The 27,675-nt window shown below is 33.6% G+C and overlaps 3 protein-coding genes across 3 annotated transcripts; 2 read left to right on the top strand and 1 right to left on the bottom strand.

Annotated features, from left to right (window-relative positions):
* Positions 1-27: 27 nt before the first annotated feature.
* On the top strand, positions 28-5,089 carry LOC106100221 (pre-mRNA-splicing factor ISY1 homolog). The gene is made up of 7 exons (XM_013279006.1): positions 28-348; positions 553-575; positions 1,005-1,168; positions 3,758-3,961; positions 4,279-4,428; positions 4,718-4,809; positions 4,875-5,089. Exons 1-7 carry the CDS (start codon positions 346-348, stop codon positions 5,043-5,045), a joined length of 807 nt encoding a protein of 268 aa, XP_013134460.1. The 5' UTR covers positions 28-345; the 3' UTR covers positions 5,046-5,089.
* Positions 1,325-3,745, top strand: LOC106100220. Its single transcript, XM_013279005.1, has 2 exons — positions 1,325-2,912; positions 2,997-3,745. The coding sequence occupies exons 1-2, from the start codon at positions 1,463-1,465 to the stop codon at positions 3,566-3,568; spliced, it is 2,022 nt and encodes a 673-aa protein (XP_013134459.1). The 5' UTR covers positions 1,325-1,462; the 3' UTR covers positions 3,569-3,745.
* Positions 5,090-7,235: 2,146 nt separating the features above from the next.
* LOC106100165 (cyclin-G-associated kinase) lies at positions 7,236-27,411 on the bottom strand. Its single transcript, XM_013278920.1, has 19 exons — positions 27,105-27,411; positions 25,018-25,422; positions 23,463-23,560; positions 22,638-22,863; positions 22,090-22,245; positions 15,901-16,123; positions 15,349-15,466; positions 14,712-14,927; positions 13,933-14,096; positions 13,568-13,651; positions 13,374-13,479; positions 12,675-12,832; positions 12,016-12,224; positions 10,613-10,893; positions 10,153-10,303; positions 9,685-10,018; positions 9,032-9,230; positions 8,317-8,478; positions 7,236-7,952 (listed from the first exon to the last, which is right to left on the bottom strand). Exons 1-19 carry the CDS (start codon positions 27,235-27,237, stop codon positions 7,842-7,844), a joined length of 3,534 nt encoding a protein of 1,177 aa, XP_013134374.1. The 5' UTR covers positions 27,238-27,411; the 3' UTR covers positions 7,236-7,841.
* Positions 27,412-27,675: the final 264 nt, after the last annotated feature.

The following is a 27,675-nucleotide window of genomic DNA, read 5'->3' as shown; positions in this document are numbered from 1 at the left end:
GGTTTGTTAAACGTCAATGTCAAACATTATAGTTTCATTTTGTGGTTCGAATTGGAGGTTATGTTTTGGTTTCAAAGTTATTAATATCAATAAATGAATTTTAACGTAGATTATCAATAGAAGATTAACAAAAGAAGTATCGCATTAGAATTGAAATAAACTAAACTAAGCTTAGCGTCGAAACTTCTAAAAATTACCCAATATCCACATCATTGGAACCAGGATTTCTATCTCGCAACTATGATTAATAACAATAGCGTAAAATTATAAATATACCAACTTACTGTCGTTCGTTTATCATATTGTTAGGTTAACTATTAGCATCGTATATAAGATTTCTTCAAAATGGTAAGTACATTCCTCCTATCTTGTTCATTTTGTTTTGGTTAATCACTAAATCATGGAAAACCGCATTTGTGAAGTCGTGGCTGTAGTTTTTTATAAATTGGCGTATCAACATGAAACAATAATTGAGACAGTTAATTTATACCTTTTGTTAAATATCAATAGATGCCAAGTTTCATATAAATCATGTTTATCTTTATTTTTCAGGCTAGAAATGCAGAAAAGGCAATGTAAGTGTTAACATAATGTGCTTTCACATTACACAGAATTAAAAATAATCATAATATTTTCATGTAATTTTTATAAGCTCGTAAACATAGGATTGTATCCCCTTGTATTTAGCAAGAATGTATATATTTTTATATCTTTAACATGATCATAAATATATATTTTCAACAAGGTTGCATCTGCATGGAATTAAAAACCTAAACAAGTCAGTGGCCTGTTTTTTTCTGGAATATTGTCTACCTCTATGCCAATTTTGTCAAGATCTATTCAGCTATTTAAGCTGGAAACTAACAAACACCCATCTAATATCATTAATAGAAGTAAGATTGAAGTTAGGCTGATGGCTGAAGAATATTCTATCTGGATATATCTGGATAATAATAGTGTTCAACCATATTTTTTAAACATTGTATTATTGTATGATTATCCAGGACCACATTGGCGCGATGGCGTGCGGCGCAAGTGCAGGAAGCCGGCGGACAGCGCGAGCGCCGGCCATACCTCGCCTCAGAGTGTAATGATCTACCACAAGCTGAGAAATGGCGGCTACAGATTGTCAGGGAGATTGCCAAGAAAGTAGCACAGATACAAAATGGTGAGCATTGGCTAATTATACACATGTGAATTTATCTAAATCCCTTTGCAAACTAAATTTAATACACTGTAACCTTTCTACATAAAACTGATATTTAATTATTATTTAATCTATACAATAAAAAAAATGAAGTGTCTCAATGTACTGATGAAAAAAGCATTGTAAAATAAAGTTCAAATTGTTCCATGTAAAAATCCACTTGGTCATGATGTGTCCTTAACTTATTTTGGTGTTTAACAATGTGAAATTATTAGTAAATATTTGGATATAAAAATTCGACAATCAATTAAAAAAATGGCAGATGAAAATACGAATGTGGATATAGTGGAACCTTCTAATGTGCAACTGTCAAGACAACCCAGCCCAGGGTCTCAGAGAGAGGTGCCACCAACTATGGATACCTCGGAAACTATAGGAGCTGATGCTGAAGCTGATGTTCCTTTACCATCATCTCCACGCTCTGTTAAAAGTTACCAGTCACCAATTGCTATTGAAACTCAACGTTCTTCCCCGACACGTACCACTCCAAACGCTTCTTCACCACCAAGGAGTCGCGGTTCGATAGGAAAAACATCTGTTGGAAAAACTTCGTTGAACTTATCAATAAAAAGTGATAAAAACAAGGAATCTAAAATAGAATTGAAAAAATCAGTAAGTCCAAGCGCGAAAAGTTTCAGTTCCGGTAGAGGCAAAGAAGATATTTTACAAACGATAATCGATCTGGAGCCCCAAGGAAAAGACATCAGTGATCATGTAGAGGAATTGACTGAATCCATCAAACAACTCACAAAAAATATCGAACAACCCAACTCAACTCATTTAAATAAAAACATCGATAAAATAGCAACAATGAGCAAATTATTAACAAACGAAGCTAATGCATTACGGGAATCTATAAAAAGTTTATCAGATGATTTAAGTCGAACCAAAAAAGAATTTCTCGCAGTACAAGACGAGGATGTAAATTTTCCATATCATCTATTTCTAATCGAATTAATAATAAACAAAATACATATGAAATGCGAATGTTTCGAGTTCGATTTTAACAATTTAGTTATAACAGCTAATTTCTTGGGAAAACAACCAATAGTTTTATACGATTCCTCGTATGGGAAAGTGGATGATTTTGCGCATCTGAATGTCGGTAAATCGGCCTTGTTCGCAATGACTTATGATAAAATATGCAATATCAAAGAGTTTGTAATAAAGCTGAAGATAGTAAAGCATCCGCCATGTTCCAATTGCGTTACCAAAGTTGGTGAAACTCGAGCTGACTATACAAAGGATTTTATTGCACTCCGCGAAGAACTGTGCAAGAAATGGGCGAGCGAACAGCCTACTGACAACATTATGTGCACTACTTCGACACCTATGAGCAAAAATATATTTTACGTTTGGTGTGGTGAAACTGAAAAGAGTGATTCTATAGGCGTAATTGAGATTTCAGCTCGTATGTCTTTCCTCGGAAAGGAGATTACAACGGCGTTTATAGCTTCGCCTAAACAACAAGGCACGTCAGTCCTGCAGAAAGATGATAATGGTATGACAATGTACTCTTGCCATAACGTCGAATTGGACGGACAAGGAAAGGTTCTACTGGATGAGGATTCTCTGACCAGAAAGGAGATCCCACGCAGCGCTCACACTGTGTACAGTAGGAGAGCGGACAGTCCTGTTTCACAGTTTTCAAGCGCATCCTCCAAACCATCAATGAAACATCATTATGGATATCGACATCAAGTAGGTAAGGTTTAATCACATCTTTATTTTAAGTTGCGCTCAAAATAAGTAATACGAAATAGTATGATTATATGAATATGTATTTCAGAAGGAATACCGAAGTATGACGAAATATTCACAAAGATGAATGCAAACGAATTAAAAATCAGAGTGCCTAAGACAACGAAAGTCGAGAGAATGGGAAAATACGACAAAATACAGGAAATATGCTCATGTGAAGATACTCCTTATAATACTGGGGAACAAATACAATTTGACCTGCCGAGAGATTTGTGTTATCCAGCCAACTCTAATAACTATTCTACGAATCTTAAATACACTTACGCCGGCAAAGACAGAAACTGCGATGCGAGAGATCGAAAGATAATAAATGTCACTCCATCCAATTGTCCTGTTCCTGTTAATATGGAGAAAATGGATCATCCGCAAAAGGATGTATTCATATTAAAAATAGGCAAGAAATTAGAAACAAAGGATAAAAAGACAGATCTTGAAATAGAATTGGTGACACCGAAAGCACCTTTTCCTGAAATTAATAACCACATCTCCCAGCAATGCAGCTCTAATGAAATAAAGAAACCTGATTCAGTTAATACGAAAAAAGATAAAAATAAGAAAAAGAAAGATAAACCGAAGTCTGGTAAAAAGAAAAAGAAATGATGTAACATTTCTCAACGAAAGAATAAAATTATTCCCTTTTTTCAATGTCTATTCCTTTCGTCTTTAATCTTTTATATCAACCGCCTAGACCTAGACGTATTAATATAACATTTTCCTCTGCCAGGTAAATTCCATGATTGTTGGTAGATCACCTAAATTTAAAACAATTTACATCGTTTTTTATTACAGCCGGTTTGGGTGAATTTAGGATACGGGACTTAAACGACGAGATAAACAAACTGATGAGAGAGAAGCGTCACTGGGAGGTTCAGATTAAATCTCTGGGCGGGCCGGACCACGCGCGTGTCGGTCCGCGCATGCTCGATCAGGACGGCAAGGAGGTGCCCGGCAACAGAGGATACAAGTACTTCGGAGCCGCTAAAGATCTACCAGGTAAAACAATTTTGATTTCATCCATAGTGTATTCAATTTAAGATTTCCTGACGATTTTTTTGTCGTAAATGACTAAATTACTACACTAAAGTGTGGATTATCTCTTAAATTATTATGTTAAAGTGTCTTTCACTATTTTTTAAAAAATGCTTATCGTATTTGCTAGTTACATAAAGAGAAAATATTTGTATATATTGAAATAACTCAAAAACTACTGGTCCGATATCAATTCTTTTACCATTAAAAAGCTACTTTATCGCTGAGTACATAGGCTATTTTTTAAATTCCTGCAGCTACTCTCAAATATGTTATTACAGGGGTGCGCGAGCTATTCGAGCAAGAGCCGCCCCCGCCGGCGCGGCGCACGCGAGCGGACTTGATGCGCGACGTGGACGCGGACTACTACGGCTACCGGGACGACGACGACGGCTTGCTGCTGCCGCTGGAGAAGGACGCTGAAAGACAAGGTCAGTGAAGCTGAAATTGGACTCTCTGACACGTACTGGTCAGAGAACAATTGTTTCATGGTCATGGTTCACCAGGTCATACAGTGCAATAGATGTTATTGACGCTTGTTCAAACAGTTGTGCTTTCAAGTTCATTTTATTTATTTATATTAAGTACCAACAAGATAAAATTATAACAAAACCAACAGGAAAAAATATAAAAAGTAACATTATTAGTTTGATCTGACCTTGAAATAAGCATTCTTTACGTTTTTGCTCTAAATACTAATAGAAAAAAATGTTTTTATAGCGATAGCACGAGCAGTGGAAGAATGGAAACGGAATAAAGAACAGAACAAAGAACAAGATTTACCAGAAGAGGAGAATATCTATCCAGAAGATGTAAGTATTAACATAACCTACAAATTGTCAATATCATGTATTTCAATCGCCCTTTTTTCTCTTAGCCTGATGACAAGAGGATAGAAGATGACGAGGAGATGACAGAGAAGCCTTCCGCCCCTACGCTGGTGGCGGTACCCTCACAGAAGGACATAGAAGAAGCGTTGCTGAGACGGAAGAAGCAGGAACTTCTAGAACGATACGGCTGTCTAGATGTTAAGATAGAAAATAGCTGATATATATTTAGATGTAATAAAGTAACAATTTTTTTAATTTAAAATTTGTGTTTTACTATACATTTATTTATTTGTTTAACCTATTATTTAGCATGTCCAAGTATTTATTATTTGATAAAAATAATAATAGTTAATATCGAAAAAGAAATTAATATATATTTCAGAATATAACATAGTATAAGTAGGTGGAATATACTTGTCTATCTTCATGGATTTTTTACATCAGATATAGGATAAATAAAAGATATATTAGTATGACATTATATATTTCTGAACAATTTCGTCATTCAAGATATTCACAAGCAAAATATACAGAAATTCGTAAATTCGCTGAATACAATTGCAAATATTTTCGCTTCCTATAACATTGTTACTTATAGAAGCGACTAAATAGTTCTATACGCGAACTCACTGGCTCATTTAAACACGTTTTTTAACTGACATTATATGCCTTAAGAGATTTAAAAACATATAATGCAATAACCCTTTCTACATTAAAACTATTTTCTTATACATAATCGAGACTTAAAAATAAAAGAAGTAATTAATGATGCTTGTATTCAGTGCTGTTTAAATAATCTAAAATAAAATAAGCTATTTTAATGTACTTTTAAAATGTTCTCTTATTAAAATATTAAAAACTTAGCACTGCAAACTATCTTAATACATTTTTTACTATTTATCATTCACACAGAGAAATAACAAGGAAATTAAATTTTCAACATTATTTAGACAAAAAGAAACACACCGTATCACGATAAAAGAATAGATAATTAGTTATTCAAAAAACAAAGAAATTATCAAGATATCGGAAATACATTAAAATGATTACAAGCCCAATATACATACAAAAAATACATAAAGAATCGAATTACTATATTTGAATTCAATAGGAATGAGAAATTTTAACGGCTGTAAACACAATTATTTTGTAGTTTTTTAAAATATTAATTTAAACACTCAAATGTTCCTAAAACCATAGACAAAATACAAATCAGCCAACAAAGTAAAAATAATTTCTCATTTCCATTAAATTGTTTAAAGTGAGTATCAGATTACTACAATGTTAGGAATGTACAAACTCAACGATTTTATTATGAGCTCTCGAACAGTAAATAATGACATTGTAAATAGCGCTTTTAATATTAATGAAGAAATCTTAAAATCTAAACTGTGGGGTCCAAAAAGAAACCTTTTGCTATCTCTTTTCTTCCATAGAGAACAGGAAAGCTGTATATTATCTGCTGAGGCGATCGACGGTTATTTGCATCAAGTTCCTACAAGTTATTGGATGGAATTGCAAATTATAATTAAAATAATGATTTATTAAATATTTCTTTAATAGCACATTGAATATCAACTCTACGGTATTTTATCAATATGAGATATCAGATATTATAAAATTAAGTACTTTTTCAGACTCCATTACTTTTTTTTATTAAAAGAAAATTGAAAATTCTACAAAAACTTTTAATTCTTTAACTAAAGCTTTTATTTAATTACACTTTTATCATTTTTTTCCTTTACTACCTTTTACTAAATTGGTTTAAAATACATGTGTAACAGATAACCTATTTCATAATGAAACTAACAGGATTTAAAACAATAATAATACATTTATCTGTAAAAAATAAAAAATAAACACCTTTCAGTAACTATTTGATGAAATACGTATTCAAATAAATCTATTCAAGTTATTAAAACAATTATAAATATAAAATGCACCAAATTTAATTACTTAGAAAGAGATATAGAATAAAAGACTAATGAATCTAGTATAAATATGCTGGAATGAAATATAGTGCAATCTATGATATTCAATAATTTTGCATAAATATATACAACGTGAATTATATGACATATTAATTTACATATCAGATTTAATATATCTACGCATAAACAGTGGTAGAGCCCGCTTTCACATCTTCGCACGAATGGGTCGGCTCGCCCGGTGTAATATCACGACCACACAGAAAACAGGCGTGAAGTGGTAGCAATTCCGCGTACAGTCTGATGAGTGTGGTGCCGGAGGCCTCATTTTAGTCCCTTTTTCCTTCCTACCCTTTTCTTAAAAAGGGTGGGAAGGAAAAGTGGATTTGACGGTGGAGGAGACGCATATGAAGGGGAAATGTCCTCTTTATATGCATATCCTCCTCCGTCAATTAAGGATAGGCATCTGCAATTGCGGTTATGGGCATCGGTCGCTTTCCATTTCGGTGGATTCAAGTAGCCGCGTGCTCGTTTGCCACCTTATATTGTATAAAAAACGCATTTACATTACTCAAACACAAAACGTAACATACTTGATTATTATTATATTTATGCACCAAGACAAGACAAGCTTGTGTCTTTGCCTAAAAATAACTTTAAAGAACATTGAGTGAAAGAGACAGACATAATAGAACGGGAGTTACGAAAGAGAAAGAGTTATACAGCAAATGTAATTAAAAATTAGGCTATTTATAATTTAATTCAAAATATTTTTTTTAATTACTCATATACGCTATTCATTGCATTGAATACATCTAGACATAAATGTTTGAAAGCAATGGTATAAAAACCTTCGTTGATAATGTTGCCAGAACAAAAAAACTATAAATACTTCTATATTGAGTACCGTCTATGTTGAATTAACATTTATGTTCTGTAAATTCGATTTAAATTTTACGCTATTCTAACAGCACATATAAAATACTTAAACTAACAGAGCAGTTGACAACCCTACTTAAACTAATAAAGCCGGTTGTACACCAACTGTAAGCATTAATAACAATTATGTATTTGCTGAGGGAAAGATTAAGATTGGAAGAGGTTTTGTTGTTTTGCGTCGTTCTCGAAGTCGCTCCATGCGTTGTTCAGTTCCATGAATATCATCTTCGCAATGTTCTCATTAGATGAGCCCATTTGCTGGAAAGACAGATATGTTTATAAAAAAATAGCTATTATATTTATTATAGATATTGGATAGACTAGATAGACTTGCTGTCACATTAAGAGTCCCTTTTTTTTCAGAGATTTTATATGAAAAATACATTTAAAATAATGTGTAAGCAGTCAAGTTAGTGTAAAATCCGAACTAAAACAAGCGATTTACAAAGCACCGTAGTGTGGTCAGATATCGGTGCGGATGACGTCAGTCATCTCATCGACGTCATCTATATAGCTGTCTCATGTATTCCCATACATTTGTCTCGCTCTAAAGCGTCTACCGAGTGTAGTTCGTACGATTTCGGCTAACTTCGTTTAAACGAAGGTACGCCGTTAAGGTTACCTTGTCTGGATGTACAGCGAGACAGGCCTTCCTGTAGTTGCGCTTGACGTCCGCGGCGGAGACCAGCTGCGCCATGTCGCAGCGCGCCCAGCGGCACTCCGCCCACACCACCGTGTGCAGCGAGCACAGCAGCGCGCGGATGTTCGCCTTCTTGCCCTCCGTCTGCACACAACAATTATTTACTTTAAGTGTTACTAGCTGTTGCTCGCGACTTCGACTGCGTGGAACTAAATAGCCTATGTTCCTCATTGGTAACAAAGCTTTTTAATGGTGATAGAATTTTTGAAACCGGTCTAGTAGTTTTGGAGTTACTTCAATACATACAAAACCCAAAACTGCATCAGTTTTTAATAAAAACTGTACTAGCATTTTATTGAGTAATTACATTAAACTGCAAGACAACAGTCTTAGAACATTTTTTTTAACCGAATTATTGGGAACTAGCCTTCGCCCGCGTGAAGTTACAAAATAAACAAAAGCGAGTAACCTATATGTCCTTCCAGACTAACTATGCCAAATTTCATCGAAATCAGCCGTTTAGGCTACAAACTCTTACAAACATCCATCCATCTAAACTTTCGCACTAATAATATTAGTAAGATTAAAAAAGATTACAAAAACGACACTTCGAACATGGAAGAAAAAATCATGAATTTTAAATATGAATAAAAGATATCCTATTAAGTTACAATTACAATAAACATTTTTACATTACCCATTCGTGTATCTTAAGTTTGTCGGGGTCCATTTCCTTGACCATTTCCTCTTTGCGCATTGCGTTGATGGTCTTGGGCCCCGCGTCCCGCTTGGTGGCGAAGTCGTACCCCTGGCTGCCGAGCAGCTCGCCGAATATGTCCGTCGACTTCTTCGATTTCTCCTCGGCGGGGGTCTTCGCTGTTTCGAAATGCGTCCGACTGGAATACGAAGCAGGTTTTAATACGTCTTTACAATAGTTTTTTTTAAGTACAGTCAGCTACATTAACATTTACAAATATAATATACTAGCTGTCGCAACATCGTCTGTATGTAATTAAAAAATAACAAAAATATAGCCTATGGTACTCGGTGATAACGTAGCTTTTTATTGAAGTAGTATTTTTTGAAATCGGCCAAGTAATTTTTGACTTATTTCATTACATACAAAAATACAAATCTTTTCTCTTTTATTAAGCTCTTGCTTAGTAAGAGTAAGAACTCGTCTATATGCTTCCTACTACTAATTCTTGTTATAGACAAATTCGTGCATGTGTATTTTAGAAATCGAAAGTCTATGCGAGTTTTTAAAGTTTTGTAAATGCATTCATATTTGTGCAGCGGACTGTACACACAGGCAAAAAAGCTGTTAAAGTACATAAACTGTTTAAATACCTATAATCCGGTTGATGTGCTGGAGACCTGGCTGGTGTGTGCGGCTGATGTGCGGGAGTGTGCGCAGGGGAACTACGAGGGGTCAGCAGGGGCGTGGTACCAGCCGGCCCCGGAGGTGCCATAGCCCCCGGAGGTGCCGCGGCTGTCGGAGGTGCCATGGCCCCTAGGGGTGCGGTTGCCCCTGGCGCCGCTCCTGGTGCCGATCCCGTGGAGCCAATAGATCCTGTCGACTGCGTGGAGTTGGCCGGCATGTTAGATCCGAGCAGACTGAAGTCAGCGAACGGATCCTTCCGTGTTGGTTGTGCTTGGTCTAATGGTACGCTTTGAGAACGACCTGGTAAAGAATAATCACAATTATTTATATATTACTTGTAATAGAATAAAACACACTTTGTTTTTGAAAGCAGGAAGCGATTTTATGTTCTTTCTGTCATATAACGAAATATTCGCAAACATGACGGATTTTACCTTCATCCTTAATCAGTGGTGTGAGCAGCGCCTCTTGCTTGGGCAGGGGGTCGTTGAGGCCGAAGGGGTCGAAGTTAAGGGGGTCACTAGAGTTGACGTTGGCGCGGGTGACGGGGGGATCCGAAGGCGGTGGTAGATCGCCGAAAATAGACTGCGAAGAAAAATTAGAATAAGTAGACAATATGATCTTGAGACACGATAATTAGTATAGAAAACAATATGGAAATATCCATACCTGACAAAAATAATATTAATTTGCGAAAATATTTAGAGCGGGCGCACGTACACCTTTGACTAAACTATCGCTCAACAGTTGTATTATTGTCGATAATTTCGCAGCCCATTCAACTGTTTAGTTGCACAACTAAAAATCGAGTAGTGTGCGCACATCCAAGCTCATAGGAATCAAAGCGCTAAACAATTGTTCGATAGTTTGTTAGATAGAAATTTACAAACAAACCTGTCCGTTATCCGTCGTTTTTCCGCTAAGGAAATCCCCGAAAGCATCGTCAGTTTGTTTTTCCATCATGCCGAAGAAATCGAAGGAGTCATCGCTCTTCAATTTCTGTGCTTTTGCCTTTTGCTCTGAATTGGATATATTGAGTAGATCTGCGGTGTCGTTGTGTGGTTGTTGTTGTTGTTGTGGCGGTGGGGGCGCGGGGCGCGGCGGCTGCGGAGAGGGAGGTGCGGGGCGCGCGGGGGGACGCTTCTCCACATCTTTAGGTGGATAGTCTGTTGTTACTGAAAATGAGTTTAATATGGTAAATAAAACTATCTTTTTATCAGTTTGTCTGTTGTTTATTAGTGAATTGAAAGATTCTGTTCATATTAAATTACTATTCTTTTCAATTATAATTCTATAATAGCAACTTATTTTTATAAAAATAGGCAGTCTAACGATCCGGTAATTTGTTATGCAGACAAACAAAATGTTGCAATTCAACTTAGACATCACTAAAACGCAAGTAAAAACAAAGCAATTTTGACGTGCAATGGATTTCATGAACTTTGAATTAAATTGAATCCTTTAAAAACTTAATATATATTGAATTTTTGAATTAATGAAAAATGAATAATTGCGAAAACATACCAATAGTAAAATTTACACGTTCTTATTTTACATTCAAAATAATAGAACTTTTTATAAATGAGTATTAAAAAAAACACCATAACCCTCTACAGAGGCAAAAAAAAACGACAAATTGCAGAAAAACGACCAAAAAGGCTGGTGGTAATCTCTAAATGACAGTGTAACATTCACGACATACTTGTAGGTGGCGCTGCAGTCGCGTTTCTTCGCAGATTAGCTGCATTAAAAATAAATATATCAAAGAACTCGTTTATAGCTATAGGTAAAATCAATTATACATTTCATTAGTTGAAAAGCCATATTAGGTATACGATAGATTCTAATAGTATTAAAAAAAATGATCAAAAAAAGATGTCTAGCTTAGTAAGAGGCTAATATTGGTTGGTTTTGTCAGAAAGATATGAAAAACAAGACATAGAAAATGACATAAATAGGGGGCGCTAGTGACCTTTCGTTTATATTCTTAGAGTCAGATATTGTCAGTCTCTATGACTATTTGACCTAATTTTTAAATTCCCTTATCACACTTTACTTCCATGATAGAGCGCGTATATGGAGAGAAAAATCATCTTTCTGTCTCCTTTTCTATTTAAGGTAGGCAACGCATTTGCAATTTTAGCTATCTATGGGCAGCGTTCGCTATTTCGACGAATCTAGGTGGCTACTTGTTAATTTACCACCTTATATAAAAAAACCTAGCAGATTTGTTAAGCGTTACAATGCAGCGTTTAGTATCACGATTGATGAAAATTGTCCATATTGTCTTATCTTACCAAAGTTGTCGACAGTCTCATCTCGCTCCAAGGTGGTGGAGAAGAGGAGGTCGGGGGTGCGCACGGGGAAGGAGTGGTCCTCCTCCCAGAGGTCGCAGCGCGGCTTGCGGCGCTCGCCGTGCTGCACCACCAGGCTCACCACAACACTCACGTTGGACGAGAAGTGATCGTTCACTGGACCTGAGTCTTCGATGCCGTCGATTTCAGACCTGTTGTGTACCATTAGTATACCAATATTAATCTAATAATAAACTAATAAATGAGACAAAGAGTAACTGTCGTGTCTTGCGTAGAGAGAATAGCCTAATTTAAATATTTTTAATATATCTACTTGATGGATAATTATTGCCAACTGACAAGGTTTTATAACGATTTGTTGAAATTATTTTTGTAGTAAATCTTTTTGTACTTTTATATATTATATAATAATCTTTTTTACTCTGTCTCTCTTCCTAATCCATATCGGGGTTGGCATACTTTCCTTTCTTACTATTACTATAAATGCGAATGTTTAGATGGATGGATGTTTGGTATTATGTATCTTTAGAACGGATCTCGGTGAAAGGCATAGATGTAGAACATATTCTGGAAGAACATATAAGCTATGAAGTTTTTATAGTAACCTATATTTGAATATGGGGGGGGGGAATTTAGTATACCTGGTGAACTTGAGCGCGTGCTGGTCGTAGGCCAGGTAGCCGGTGTGGAAGCTGAGGGCGAGCATGGGCACGGCCAGCACGCGGCCCAGCTGCTGCCGCGCGTGGAACACGCTCACCACCACGTCGCCCGTCACCGTGCTGTCCAGCGGCAGCGTCACCTGGACACAACGAAACATTTTTTTTTAATTTCGAAAATCGAGGAAAGATTGGATTTTTGGAACTTGAAAAATACTGGGCCGATTTTAAAACATTAAAATGCTATGTTATCACTGAGTAACATAGGATAAATTTAAAAATAGTACGAGAAGTCGAGAGCAACAGCTAGTTACTATGAAAGTCGCCAAACCGCACAACAGTTTGTTGTCGACAGACACCCATTCCTTATATGTAATTCACAAAGACATTCAAATAATATAAACATAACAAACCAATTAAAAAAATTGTGACACTACACGAAGATCTTAGACACTGATCTGTATAAACAGATAGGCCATTGCTTAGAAATAACACCTTTGGTTCATGTAAACTTAAACGTAAATCAGTTCGCGTTCTTAGCACCTCTCCAAATGGAACTGTCAACCAAAATGGCGAAAATCAAATAAGCATACAATATCATAACTTATAGCCTGTCCTTTTATACAAATCAATGGTCTTTATGGCTTAAAGCTTATATCGAAATATATGTTACAACTAATTTACCTTCCCTTCAGCCATCATGTAGAGATGCATCCTGTCGTATTCTTGAACCGTTGACAAAATCAAACGATCTTCATTGTAAATCTCTATGTAAGGTCGACAGCCGTCTCTACATCAGACAAATTGAAAGATTACAAAACAAATTGATTATTTGTCATAGCCAATAAATCATAAAAATAAATAAAAAATGTTAATACCTTGCTTTTGTGAACAATGGCACTGGTTGTATTGTCAAAGACACCAGAGACACGGGCCTAAAGTGTGGGAGTACTGGCTCTGGTCTGTAATGTAAAAAATTAACTGGTTTTTTTTTTAAAGTCACAAAGTCTAAATAAGATACTAACAACCGTACAAATAAACGCAGTATAAAGTTAAACTTAGGAATAAACTGAGTATAAGCAAATATTAGTACAAATTTTATTTATACAGCGTTTATTTGTAAGGCTTTTAAGTTTTAACAAATAAAAGTTGGTCCTTTGAGCAGGATGTAATTGAACGATATACATTAAGAACCGATACAAATAATATTTACAAATATTAAAGTAAATAATAAAGAACTCACCGTACAATATTACTAAGGTAGTACAAATAACGCAGCTGTGCAGGAGATATGCTGATCGGAGATCGCTTCACTGCAAATATCTGGAGAGCGTCCTCCGGAACAGTCACCAGTTTCGCGTAAAGAAGTAACCCGCAGAGTAGCATGCAAGACATTGATTTACCGTCCTGAAATAAAAGAAAACTAGTATAATTAAATAATATATACTTTAAGAAGGAAAGATGTGTATTTTTGTATGTATTGAAATAAATCAAAAACTACTGGGCTTTAGTAATTCTTTCACAGTTAGAAAGCTGACTAACATATTTTTAAATTTCACGTAACCGAAGTCGCGAGCAACAGCTAGTTAATTATATTGATATAATCCGTACATTATAGATTGAGCATACATTTAAGAGCTGATTGGTCTTAATTTACTTAATTTACGATTATTGTATTGAATTGAAAACCAAGACGCTAGTGCCAGAAAACAATGACGTGTAACATAAAATAACAAAAAAACCTAACTATACATCCTAGCTTTAGAATCCTAGAACATACATATTAGGCTAATCTTACTAAAATTATAAGTGCGAAAGTTGAGATGGATGCTTGTTAGAGTTTGTAGCCTAAACTGTTGAACGGATCTGGATGAAATTTGGCAAAGATCTAGAGCATAGTCTGGAAGAACTCATAGGCTATTTACTTTTTTTTTTTTAACTCCACGCGGACGAAGTCGCGGGCGAAAGCGATACATAAACGTTAGTTAAAATCAAAAAGCAATTATAAACCGTCTAGTTTACCTGACAAGTGATAACAATAGTGTTTCTATCGTCACTACCGAGGTAGTGGTACATGTGCTGCAGCAGGGCGTAGTAGGGCGAGAGCAGGGGCGCGCGGTGCGCGGGGGAGGGCCACAGCGCACGCGACGCATCCTGCGCCACGCGCGCGAAGCTCGCCCGCCCGCGGCACGCGTGGTACACGCAATACTTACCCGGGTGACGACTTTCGAGGAACGCCTAACAATTTTTTTTTACTCGTATTTAATTAAAAAAAATGGAAACTGTCCAATATATATCTGTACTATTATAAAAAGCGTAAACACACACTACTTTGTTGTCTAAGATGTCAGCAATTATAGCATATTTTTTAATGATTCTTTTTTAAATAAAAAGCCATTGCGTCACGCCTTAGGGCATATATTTTAACACCATTTAACTTAGGGGGTAAATATGTTGGATAAAAACCCTAATGTGTGAAAGAGATCATAAGTTGTTGACAACATCAAGGAAGCAAGGTTGTTATCATGTCATGTCATTTTGACATTTGCAATTTAGAATTTGACAAATGTAAACAATAAAATAAAATTTACATAATTTCATGCGGATGAAGTCGCACGGGAACAGCTAGTGTTTAAATAAATGAAAATTATGTACTTACCCGTACATCATCAACATGATTAGTTTTATAAGCGCTTTCTAAACCTTCCGAAGGGTATGGCATCACAATTATACGACTAGTTAAGTAGCTTATGTCTAGATCAGTTCTGGCTATTGACCTGAAAAGAGAAATCAATTAAAAAAACTGAAATAACACTATTTGAGCATTATGAAACCGGAAACCTCGACACAGTATATATATTTTTTATATTAAAACAGGGCAAATGAGGGGCGATAACACCGAGGTGGTCAAAGACGCCCATGGACATCCGCAGCACCAGAGGAACTACAGATATATGACAGTCGGAGGAAGAATATTAATTGAATACTGCCCTATTCTTCTAATTAGGTCCAATGATTTAGACTACAATAGGTTCTTCGAATAAAACACACATGTGCCTGTGAGAGATTGCTGATTGCAATAAGGCCGCACTTACGCAAATCTTGTTCTTATAATATTTGTGCAAAAAGTATTAAATAAGTGCAAAAAACTCCTTAGTCAGTAAAATAAAAATAATAAGAAAATGGTAAAAAATTTTTAAAAATTACTTACTGTTGAACAGTTTGCATTACTTTAGACGAGGTATCTTTTAGGTTTTTGAGGAAGCTTCCAGCACCGCCCTTGATGGATGAGAAGAGGCCACCGGAGGCTGGTGTTGGCGGCAGCGGCGCGTGGTACTGCGGAGCGGGCGCGGGCCGCGGCGGCGGCGGCCGGCTCGGCTCCGGCGGGCGGGAGTTCGCTATCTCTTGACTGTTTGACGTCACATCCTTAGACGCTGAAAAAAAAAAGAAACCTTTAGGCCGATATTATTCTTATCAATTTGATTGTGATTAATTTTATTAGTTTTTTCCCTTTTCAAATTCTAATTATTTAAGAGCTTTTCTTTTATTTTTTAAACTAATTAACAAAGACTAGTATCAACATTTCAGAGCTGACAAATTGATATAACTAAAAAGTTTAATATAGGTTTTTGGTGATAGAAACAAAAGTATAATATTTTAAATTAGTTTATTTCTAAAATTAAATATCTTACATGTTTTACTTACACCTAATAGTAACAAAAATATTGCTTGTCTATAAACTATTTAACAAAATTTTAAATATCTGAACTTTCTACATAAGATTTTGTAATCATTGAGATAAGGTTTTATAATGAAATTACATACTTTCAACATTTTGCTTATAAATTTATATTTGACTCAAGTATGGTCAATGAGAGAAGACAAAAGTTTGAAACAGCCAGGGGTGTGTAACATTTTTTAACTTGATGTAAATATTAAATAATAATTAAATTGATTATTTATGTAGTAAGATCGAACTATCGAAATCGAATTTCAATTTCCGTATTGTCAAAGATTATCTATCTAAATGTAAATAAAAGTAGCTTGAAACACTTACATATTAGACTTATTTTAATTTAAGAATCCAAAATACTATATTCCATTATTAATGTTAATTTTTTTGTTGATTACGATTTCGAAAAAATCTACACTAACAAAATAATAAAATCTACAATAACTCTTAACTTAAACATTTTTCGCATTTCTGTCTTTGCCAATAATAAAATTTACTAAAAATCGTATAACTATGCCATGTATTTTGAAAATCAAAAATAAAATTGACAAAAAAACCAATATCACAAGTTTCAATAAAACAACCCAGTTGACTCATCAGTCATAAAAAACATAAAAAAGTATATTTTTCAGAAAACATATTCCTATCAGATTTCATTGAACTATGTGATTGAACTAGAAAAAAAAAACCTAAATCCTTCACATTAAATTAAAGATAGTTTAACTATTTTACATAAAATATTACTATATATAATATAATACTTCTTATATAAAAATATAAATAAATGTAGCGCCAGTTTTGTATTTAATATTTTCGATGTGTGAATATTAGTACCTGTGTATTGAAATATATACGAGAAGGCTAGCTTAAGTATGTGTAAAGCTTAACAATACAAGCCATTTGCATAGTTATGCTATCTATACTACTCTATACAGATAGTATAAAGCGGAAAAAATTGTATTTTTGTATGTATTGAAATAACTCAAAAACTGCTTTGCAGATTTTAAAAATACTTTCACCGTTAGAAAGGTATTTGATCTGTAAATTAGGCTGTTTTTTAATTTCACGTGGGCGAAGTCGAGAGCAACAGCTAGTGCTATATAAATGTAATGAATACATTATACTTGCAACTATCTTCTCAAATTAAATAAAAAACATAAATTTAAAAGGCAATACAGAAAGTAAATATATTAAGGAAAAATACATCTTAAAAACGGTAAAAAAAGCACCACGGAATGTAAAAATAATCACATTTAACATTGAGTCACAGATCAATATAATTAAGAGACAAAACCTGGAATTCATTGTTAACCTTTGACAAAAAAGATTCCTAATTTATTTTCAGATGAAACCTATGTAAGAACTATTGCTATGTTTAATATAGAGGAGATTTTTCTCTATTTAACCATAATGATTGTAATTTCTAATTAATTGTATGACCTTGACGTATGTACATTGTATGTGTTTTCTGTCAAGACGATTTTTTTACTCTTTTATGCGACGTTTTTACTCCTTCCAGTGTTTTTATTGAGAACAACGCCATCTAGTTGTAAGGCATACTTAACTTGCATTTTTTTAATTTACAATATTGAACATAGAATTTAATTAAAAGTGAGTTATGGTTATTCCATCGCTATTTAACTGGTCAATAAAAACTCAATATTCATCGAATACATTTGTCTGGATTTCAGATTTATAAAAAACATTTTTTTAAATTTGACACACATTGAAAAATACAAATTGGAACATTTCCTGACTGAACATTTCAACCATTAATATATCAATAATAATATATCTATATTAATAAAAGATTTAATTCCATTTAAACAATTCCTCTTTGGAATGCCATACGAAGCAATTATTTTCGCGTTATTTAAAAAAATATTGTCTAGGACATATCGTATTGGTAACTTATACATAGACTAAAATTCTATACAGGTGGAAACCACCACGTCTTTTTAGTACAAATGCATTGCAAATAAATCTATTTATAAAACGGTTAATACTTTGAAATGTACAAACAACTTTGTAAAAGATATAAGTAGCAAACAAACAAAAAATACAGTAACAAATATAAAAAGTATTGTGTATGTATGAATAAAAAACAATACTCATCATTGCGAGCAAATCCATGTGTCTAGCACAAGCGGTCAAAGTGGGTGTTGTCCAAATGGATGACATGCTAGCGTCACGCGGGGGCTCATTTAAACGAGAAAACAATCGGGCACCCAAAAAAGTTGAAAACACCTAAAATGAAAAAAGAAAACGTGATATGTAACGACAGAGTAAACTAACATTATTTTTATTAAACTAAGCCACGTATCTTATTCACTGCATATAAAAAAAAAACGATTACACGTAACTTTTTTCAAAAACTTAAAATTAGTGGTATGCCAAAAAAGTCTACGAAAAAATTTGAAATTTTTTTTTAATTATCTTCGTTATTTGATTAAAATATTAATATTTTTAAGATACGTGGCTAAGTTCAATAAACATAAACATGCTATGAATTCAAATATGCTCATTCTAACGAAAAGGAAGCATTGTATGTCGCATGCAAATAGGATTATTCTGTTTAGCTCTGGATAATGTCTATATAAAATGTATGACGTAATCTTAGTTCTACTTCAAGAGAACAAGCATAATAGCATAAAGTTTATCTAATATGTAATTTGTAGCAAATTAACACAGATTTATATGTCATTTAATTCAATGTAATATGCTGGTCAATATACAAGTTATACGTTAGTTATGTTAAGGGTAAGCAAACAATAATAGCAACGTTTTCATTAGCACACAAGTTTATGCTCATCCTGTCAATTACATTTATTTGAGCCCTGTCACGGTTAAAGCGTTAGAAATCAAATCCACTTGTCACAAGAGTACTATATAATATATCATGTACGCAGTTGACTTCATAGATTAATATATATCTATACTAATATGATAAAGAGGAAAGATTTGTATTTTTGTATGTAATGAAATAACTCAAAACTACTGGGTCGATTTTAAAAATTCTTTCACCGTTAGAATTGTAATTCTGTGAGTAACAAAGGTTATTCTTTTTTTATCAATTTAACGCGAGCGAAGTCACGAGCCACAGCTAGTAAGCTATTATTCTCACTTACATATCTTCATGGAAGTCCTAGACTTTGACATCTATTCTAGTTTGACTTGACTTTCTAGTGCACAAATCAGAGTTAATTTTGAGTGATTAGTCATTGTATGATTTTCTTAGTGTAGATTTATAATAAGAAAATATACGCTAAATAAGTGCTTAACTTAATTGTCATGAAACATGTTTTGAATAAATTTAATTTGAATAAAAACAAAAATCTTTAAAAAGGTAGCTTATTGTTTTACTATTTTATTATCTATGCAAAAAATACTGTTTATATTATCTCTGAAAATGGCAACTTTAGGGTGACTACGTAATATCCTGGTTTACTCACAGTAATCGAGCAAAGTTTGAAATAAATTGCTACTTTAAATTTTACACTGTGTCCTCATTTATTTTCGTAGCTCGCAATTTTCTATTAAAAAGTATATAGTTTTAGTGTCCACTATATCATTTGTTTACTAAATACCCTTGTTTCTTAACTGGACACGTGATTTTTTTCAGCAAACGGCAACAATATCGTTCATTTGAAGATTGTATGTTTGGTTTTAAAACCATTGAAGTAAATATTGGTATGCGAAAAAAAAGGTATAATTTAGAGATGTAGATGAAATGTAAAAAACAATTTATATGACTAGAATTACTAACAACTAAAAGAAGATTGATGATCCTAATTCGTATTACAAAAAATTCCTGGACTAGATAAAATTGTTGTTATTACTAACAAAAAAAGTAGTTTAAAATGTGCAACTTAACCAATATAGTGTAGAGCTGCTATAAAATGTTAGTGAATTAGTAAAAACAGCAATAGTTAGTGAAGAGAACAAAGCATAATTAAGTTATTTTACCCATGTCTTCCAACGATTAGTCCCAACACTGTTCCAATTCCGACCTAATTTGTACTTCGAAAAAACAACTTTAAATATATTTAAAAATAAAAAACAAACCAATAATGATGATAATAAACTCGTTTATTTAAAATCAAACACATTAATGTGTCTTAAATAAATAATTTACAGCGAAAACAGAAAGATGTATCCAAAATTGACAATACATTTGTTAAAAGTACTGCAAACTTTAAATTACATAAGAATATACATTAAAAATAAATACTGATTTAATCTACATTTATTCTTTATGTATTGTCTTGTTGAATGTTAAATTACATAACATCAGAACAATATAATAATGTATCGCGTATGGCAACACATAAATAAGCCTCAAGACTAGCAACACAGCGATGACATTTCGAATTCAGTGCCCGCCAAATATACGCCAGTACGCCAGTGCGCGTTAACAAAGCCACCCGACAGGTTAGTGCAAATTCTAAATACTTTAAACCAATGTTAGTTCGTAATACTTTTCGAATAACCAGCCTATTTGTTAAGTTATGTAATTATTATGATACACAAGGCTATCCACGTTTATTTACCTTTTTAATAACTTACGATAACAAAAAAAGACATACTTTGCACATTTTTTCTATCTATTGGGTTCTAAGCATATTTTGTTACTGAAGATGTGATGAAATTGTTCTTAAAAATACAAGATATTTTTACGATAAAATACTTTACTTATAACTATATAAATTTCAACAAACTTTATTTTTAATATCTATTAAAAATAGTTTAAACAACGTTGAAATTTGAATTTTACATATAAATAGAAAGCAGTTATTTAAATATGGATAGCCCTTTAATGCTGTACTTCAAAGCTATTTCATATACGTAGTTTATAACAAAGTTTTAATACTAATTGGGGTTTTTATCATAGTAAAGATTTACTGAACCCCTAAAAAGGAATGTCGATTGATAACATCTAAACTAATGTTGGAAATCTTAAGTTACTAATGTAAAGAAAAATACACACTTTATAAGTGTACCCTACTGTCTTTTTTAGAAAACTATAGAGTAGTTCAAAATATTTCTATACTCTTGTTATTGAAATTTGTCCTTCATTTACCATACCAGACTTAAGAATTTAATTAAAGCTCCATAGCTTCCTATGTTCTGTTATTACTGACACAACACTTGTTATGACCATAATACCGATTAAAAAGTAAAATAAATTCACATTAAATATTTATCACTAAAAGAATATCTAATTAGGCTTCCTGTTCACGAAAAAAATAGTTAATCGAAAAGAATATGTGAATAAAGTCAAATAAATGCTATACTACCTTCATAAGTCATTCTCAGAACAATTTAGTTAACAATCCCTTACCTTTGGTGTTGTTTTTGGCGAAAAATAACATTGGAATGTTAAAGACATCTCACATCATAATTTTTTTCGTTTAAAACATTCTAAGGAGATTAATTAAAAAAAAACTGTGAGTAACGAAAGAAAATTTGAGTGTAAAAAGTCAAAAAATACTTGACCATTAATAGCTCGATTTGCAATAGCAACTGAACAAAAAGATGGGGGTCGTATGAACGAGCGCGGTTGTCGATACTTTCCGGAGCGGGCCAAGTTTTTTCTAAATCACAAATAAAATGATCCGCGACGGGCTTAGTATATGGTAGTGTAATATTTACTTGACTTCTTATTACCTGGCGAGCTAGTGGCCACGGATTGTTCAACTTTTTTACGCTCAAATTTGAGTGGTTGCTTCAGATTGACGTTGTTGGACTCCGCGATGGCCGCCAGCCGCTCCAGCACGCCGCTGATGGACAGCCGCTGCTCGGGGTTCACCGTCAGGCAGCCCGCTGCAAACAAATTGCACATATCTTAAACTACCTTCAAATTAAAACATTTTTAACATTATTAACGCCTGCTTCACATCTAGCCAGTAACGTTGGTCAGTAGCGCTCAATTACTGGACTAGCATTCAACTGTCATAATGTGAACATAGACTGACGACAGTGACTACATACAATTCATACTTGGGCTGTGCCAACTGTACTGGCCAAACGTGAACCAGGGATTAGTCTGTGTAAATTGATGGAAATTTTAAAAGAGTGACTTTATAAACAATTTTAAATTATGTTAGTCGGTGTTGTAATTACATCAGTTGTATGTAAGACAATTGTAATCAATTAAAAGGGAAATAAAATTAAAAACCAATCATTAATATCTAATAAATTAAAAAAAAACTTACTTATGATTTCATGAAAACATTTATATCGTTGATCATTGGGGTTCAAGTTATAGTTGCCGTTCAGTATGGCCAGTTTAGCGGAGTCCTCGAATGGGTGCTGCATGAAGCAGAGGGTGTACAGGATGCAGCCCAGCGCCCAGATGTCCACAGAATGGTCTATTTTACGATTGTCCCAGGTATCCAGCATCTCGGGGGCTCTGTACATCGGTGTTGTGAACTGAGCCAACTGGAAGAAACAAACGCAACATAAATAAGTTGAATACTGGTTGGTTACGTTAAATAGTCAGCCCAGCGATTCTTAATGTGGACCAGTTAGACCTCTTGGTGTTCATGGAGATGGTCCACAAGTTAAATAACTAATGTGGCAGTATTTGTGCTAAAACCAGTAAAACTCTAATAAAGATAAGACTAAAAATCCTCAATTTCCTTGTTATAGTTAGTTTTTTTTTTTTACATTCAGCAAGGATTTTTAGTATATATATACAATTACACAATAAAAAAAAATCGACTCAATCTTAGTAACACTCAATTAATACGTAAGTAAACAAAGACAGCCAGTTGAGAATTTCGCATAATTGATTCCAATTGGTAGCAGCAATGAGATGCGGACGAAAATACTGCAGTCTGTCTCATTGAATTCTGGATGTAATTGTGACCAATGTTTCTCAAACACAATATTTAGCCATGCATTTTATTTTCTTTAATGTGAATCACATTTTAACTTTAACTAAAGAGCATTTCATTTATTCTAGCTATGACGTAATTAGTATAATAGGATGACGGGTTAAATATCGATTTTATCTTTCGTTTAAATGATTTACTTACATTTTCTTCTAGCATATTTCTCTGATTTGCACTCCATGAAGGGTTCGGTGTGTATACGTCGGTCGTAGCCGATCCGAAATCACACAATTTTATTGTACCTAAAACATATAAAGAACTTTTATCCCAAACATAGACATAAAGGGGATCTTGCGAAATTGACTTAATTTACCCAACTAATTATATTAATCGAGCTGTTGCCCGCGACTTCGTCCGCGTGGTATTATAAAACATACTAACTATATAAATTACAAATAGCTACGTATCCCTCGGGAACCGGACACCTCGGGGATGAAGCTTATCCCATGTATACTCCAGGCTTTGTTTTACATCTGTGCCAAAATTCAATAAGATATGTTGAACCGTTGCAGAATGATCGAGTAAACATTCCAGACTATAGTCTAAACCTGTGCCAAATTTCATGGAGATCCGTTCAGCCGTTTAGGCTACAAACGCTAACAAACATCCATCCATCCATCCATCCATCTAAACTTTCGCATTTATAATATTAGTAAGAAGTAAGATTTCTAAATTAATCATCGGAAATCAGTATCGAAACCAAAATCCTTATATCATCCTTAGCTAGTTCCAATCCACTGTTGAACATAGACTTAATACAAATTAATAAATTTAATAAAACGTAGCGATTCAATAAAATCGATTTTAAATCGTGAACTTTACTGTTGCCAAAGGTAATCAACAAAGGGTAACAAGTAACGATTTTTCAAGTAACCTCCACGTTACTTAAATGCCGCGTAGATTAACGGCATTATATAAATTGCTAAGTTCTTTACTGATTCCAATCCGCTATAAATACATTACGTTTAAATACGTTTAACGAGGAAAAAAATTCGTAAAGAAATAAATTGAACATAAATTTTAATTTATGGGAAATATCGTATAAAGAAAGAGTTGAATTTTTATTATTTTTCCCCAATGTTAACTACATTAACCTGGACATACATGGGTTCTTATAGTTTTTTGGGAAATGTTAAAGTAAGATATGTTTTAACATCACAATTACTTGCAACAACCAAGAGAATATTATTAGAAGTGTATTTTATTGATTGATTGCCTTCAAACAATTGAATCATATAAGTATGACCCAGTTAATGGCAGTGTTCAAAACAGTGTTGAGATATTATGTACCAATATTTTTATAGGCAATTTAACATTGTTTTCACTGGAGGCAATTTAAATAAGTATAAGTTACTTGAATGTGAACGAGCCAGCTGAAAACCGGCACAGGAACTTATTCGTTCCTCCTAAATACGCTGAGCTGGCTACCTTTTGCCATGAGTTTATGTTTTCTTTAGAATAAGTCTGTTTAAGTAATCTCTTCTTACGGCAATAAATACATATTCATTCATTCATTCACTTTGTGTATAAATTCATATTCAATATAATATTTAGTGCCTTTAAAATTTGCCTAGATCAAACACAACCTGGCTACATTCACAATCAGTCAGTGAAACTTCTATTAAAAAGTGTTATTTTAAAAAGAATCTATTGTGCGTCTCGAGACTAACGTTTTTTCATTAAGTAAAAAAAAAATTACCTTCATTAGATATTAAGAAATTTTCTAGTTTGAGATCACGATGTGCAATAGGTGGTACTTGATTATGCATGTGCTGCACAGCCCTGCACGTCTGATAGAATACTCTTAAAATAGTTTGCAATGGAAATGCCTGCCCTCTATTCTGTAACGCCTCCATTAAACTACCACCGCTACATAGGTCCGTTAATAATAAATATTCTCCCATTCCATGGGTAGTCTTCGACTTTTCTATAAATGATGCAGCAATGTACTTTATTATATTAGGGTGGCCCGATAACTTTTTTAATATGCTAATCTCCTGTATAATATTCTTGTTTGCTTGTTCATCAGCTGCCATTAGCCTTTTTAAAGCATATTCTGTGCCTACAGATATATCTTGAGCAACAAACACAAAAGCAAAACCACCTGCAATACAACATTATTATACAATTATCAGCTCATATCTCACTAAGTAACCAGGACTATATTTAACAAATATTTGACTTTTTATTAGTGAACACTAGCTTTCGCCCGCGACTCTGTACGCGTGGAATTGAAAAAAACATAAGTGAATAGCATATGGGTTCTTCCAGACTATCTTCTACAACTATGCCAAATTTCATCGAAATCCGTTCAGCCGTTCAGGCTACAAAATCTAACAAACATCCATCCATCCATTGAAACTTTGACATTTATAATATTAGTAAGATTAAATGATAGCCATTAGATATTTGGGAATCGCTAGCAATGATCAATATCTTGAAGATTGTTTACATTTTATTAGCACAGAAAACCAATTAATTCATAAAAATATGACTAACATATGCTAACATTGACAGACATAAGTGGTTTTTAAATCATAACTGCAAAATACTATATACTTATAATATACTATGTATAATACTTGTAAATACTATACACCCACTGCCTTGGTTTAAATATACTTCTGAATAAATTGTTGTAAGGTTTGATTTTATTACATAACTAATGATTAGTACAAGACAAGACTCATCATATTTTTAATGTGTTACATAAGTGACAAATTAAGTAGGCAGAGACAAAAATATATTTAAAGTAAAGCAATGATGCAGATGATGAGAATAAAATTGGATTTCTCTTATTATTGAAAGTTTTAACTTTAAATTGGATATAATCATAATAAAATAAATGTATCCAACATAAATTAAATAATGATATAGTATAGGAGATATAAAATGAGATCCAATACAAAGAAGTGTTTATCTGCTTTCTGGACAAAAGACAAGCTAGGTATATTCTTGGTACAAGTCCATTATACTAGGTTAATTGTTGTTTCCCGTAACACTGATCCACCAAAAGACACCAATGGGATTTTTTCCCGATTGGGACAACTGAATCCATAGAAACAATCATCCTAATGGGAAACAAAAATCCTATTAGGCTGATTGATCAATAGATTGATCTGTCAAAGCGGAAACATCCAAATCCAATTAAAATAATAAAATCTATTGCATTCTGTAGTAGTAATCTACTTTGATAAGCAATTTTAGTTCAATTTTTAAAGAAATGTGTAACATATTGCTGTTAAAACTGACTCTATCTACTTAAAATAGTTAAATCCGTAGAAAAACTGTGTATAGGACATTGCTTTTATATTTAAATAGGACATGCATTTACATTATAGGTAAAACAATATTACTACAAAGATTATTAAAAGAAAAAGTAGTTATAATGTTGTTCTATTAAACATAATTATCAAGCAGATAAGGGTATTGGTAGTAAGTCTTATCATAACACATTTATTTTAATTTGTGTACCAAAAGCATTTTAATGTTTTTACTTTACGAATTCTCTTAGAATGTTGTTAAGACTTTCAACAGACAGACAACAGTTTTAGGAATTTGGACATGTACTCAATATAAAGGAGTCTTTGGGATTCAGTATTTTCTTAATTTGTTCTTATTACAGTTTGTACTTACTTTCGATGAAAGTGGTAGACAAAGAAAAAAATACGTTTAATTTTCGGATCTTCCGCCCCCAAGTCTACGTGGAGAACAGTGACCGAGACTGAAGGCCCTTTTGGGTACAACATTTTCGTAAACGTAATATTGTGTAGTATCATTACTTACCTTCAGCTATGACTTTTTTTACTCGCAGTTTCATGTTCCCGATTTCTACAAATTGACCAACAAAATCATTATCGCTGCCTCCGTTGGCACCTCCAGAACTGAAGTACCCCATCGCTGATTTGAAGACACTCATTTTACAGGCTTAATATATACACTCTCTGTATCAAATTAAAATTAAATAAACACTATTCGACAGCTCCTTATTTTAAACCATTTTAATTAGAAATGTTAAAATTGAGGTGAGACATAATAAATTACAGGCGAAAAAGAATTGGAAATTGGCAGATCCTCTGGCAATGGCAGCGATTACAAGTGTTACCAACCTGAAGTCTCCAATTTTTACCAACTGATTTTTTTAATCCAACTGGTTTTCCTGGTGAATAACCAAAACGAACCAATCAAATGCGGTGCGGTTTTATTTAGCTTATCTTTGTTTCATCATCATGAGCCTTTATCAGCCCACGGGTGGACATAGCTTTTCCCCAGAGCCTTCCAATCAATGCGGTCTTCCGACTTTCGCTTATCTCTGCTTTCTCTTGACTTTTTAAGTTTAATAACTTGAACTAAGTAC

Source organism: Papilio polytes, unplaced genomic scaffold, assembly GCF_000836215.1.
Source record: "Papilio polytes unplaced genomic scaffold, Ppol_1.0 DF824069.1, whole genome shotgun sequence".
Lineage (NCBI taxonomy): Eukaryota > Metazoa > Arthropoda > Insecta > Lepidoptera > Papilionidae > Papilio > Papilio polytes.
Note: the sequence above shows the minus strand (reverse complement) of the source record. Positions and strands in the feature narration are given on the sequence as shown.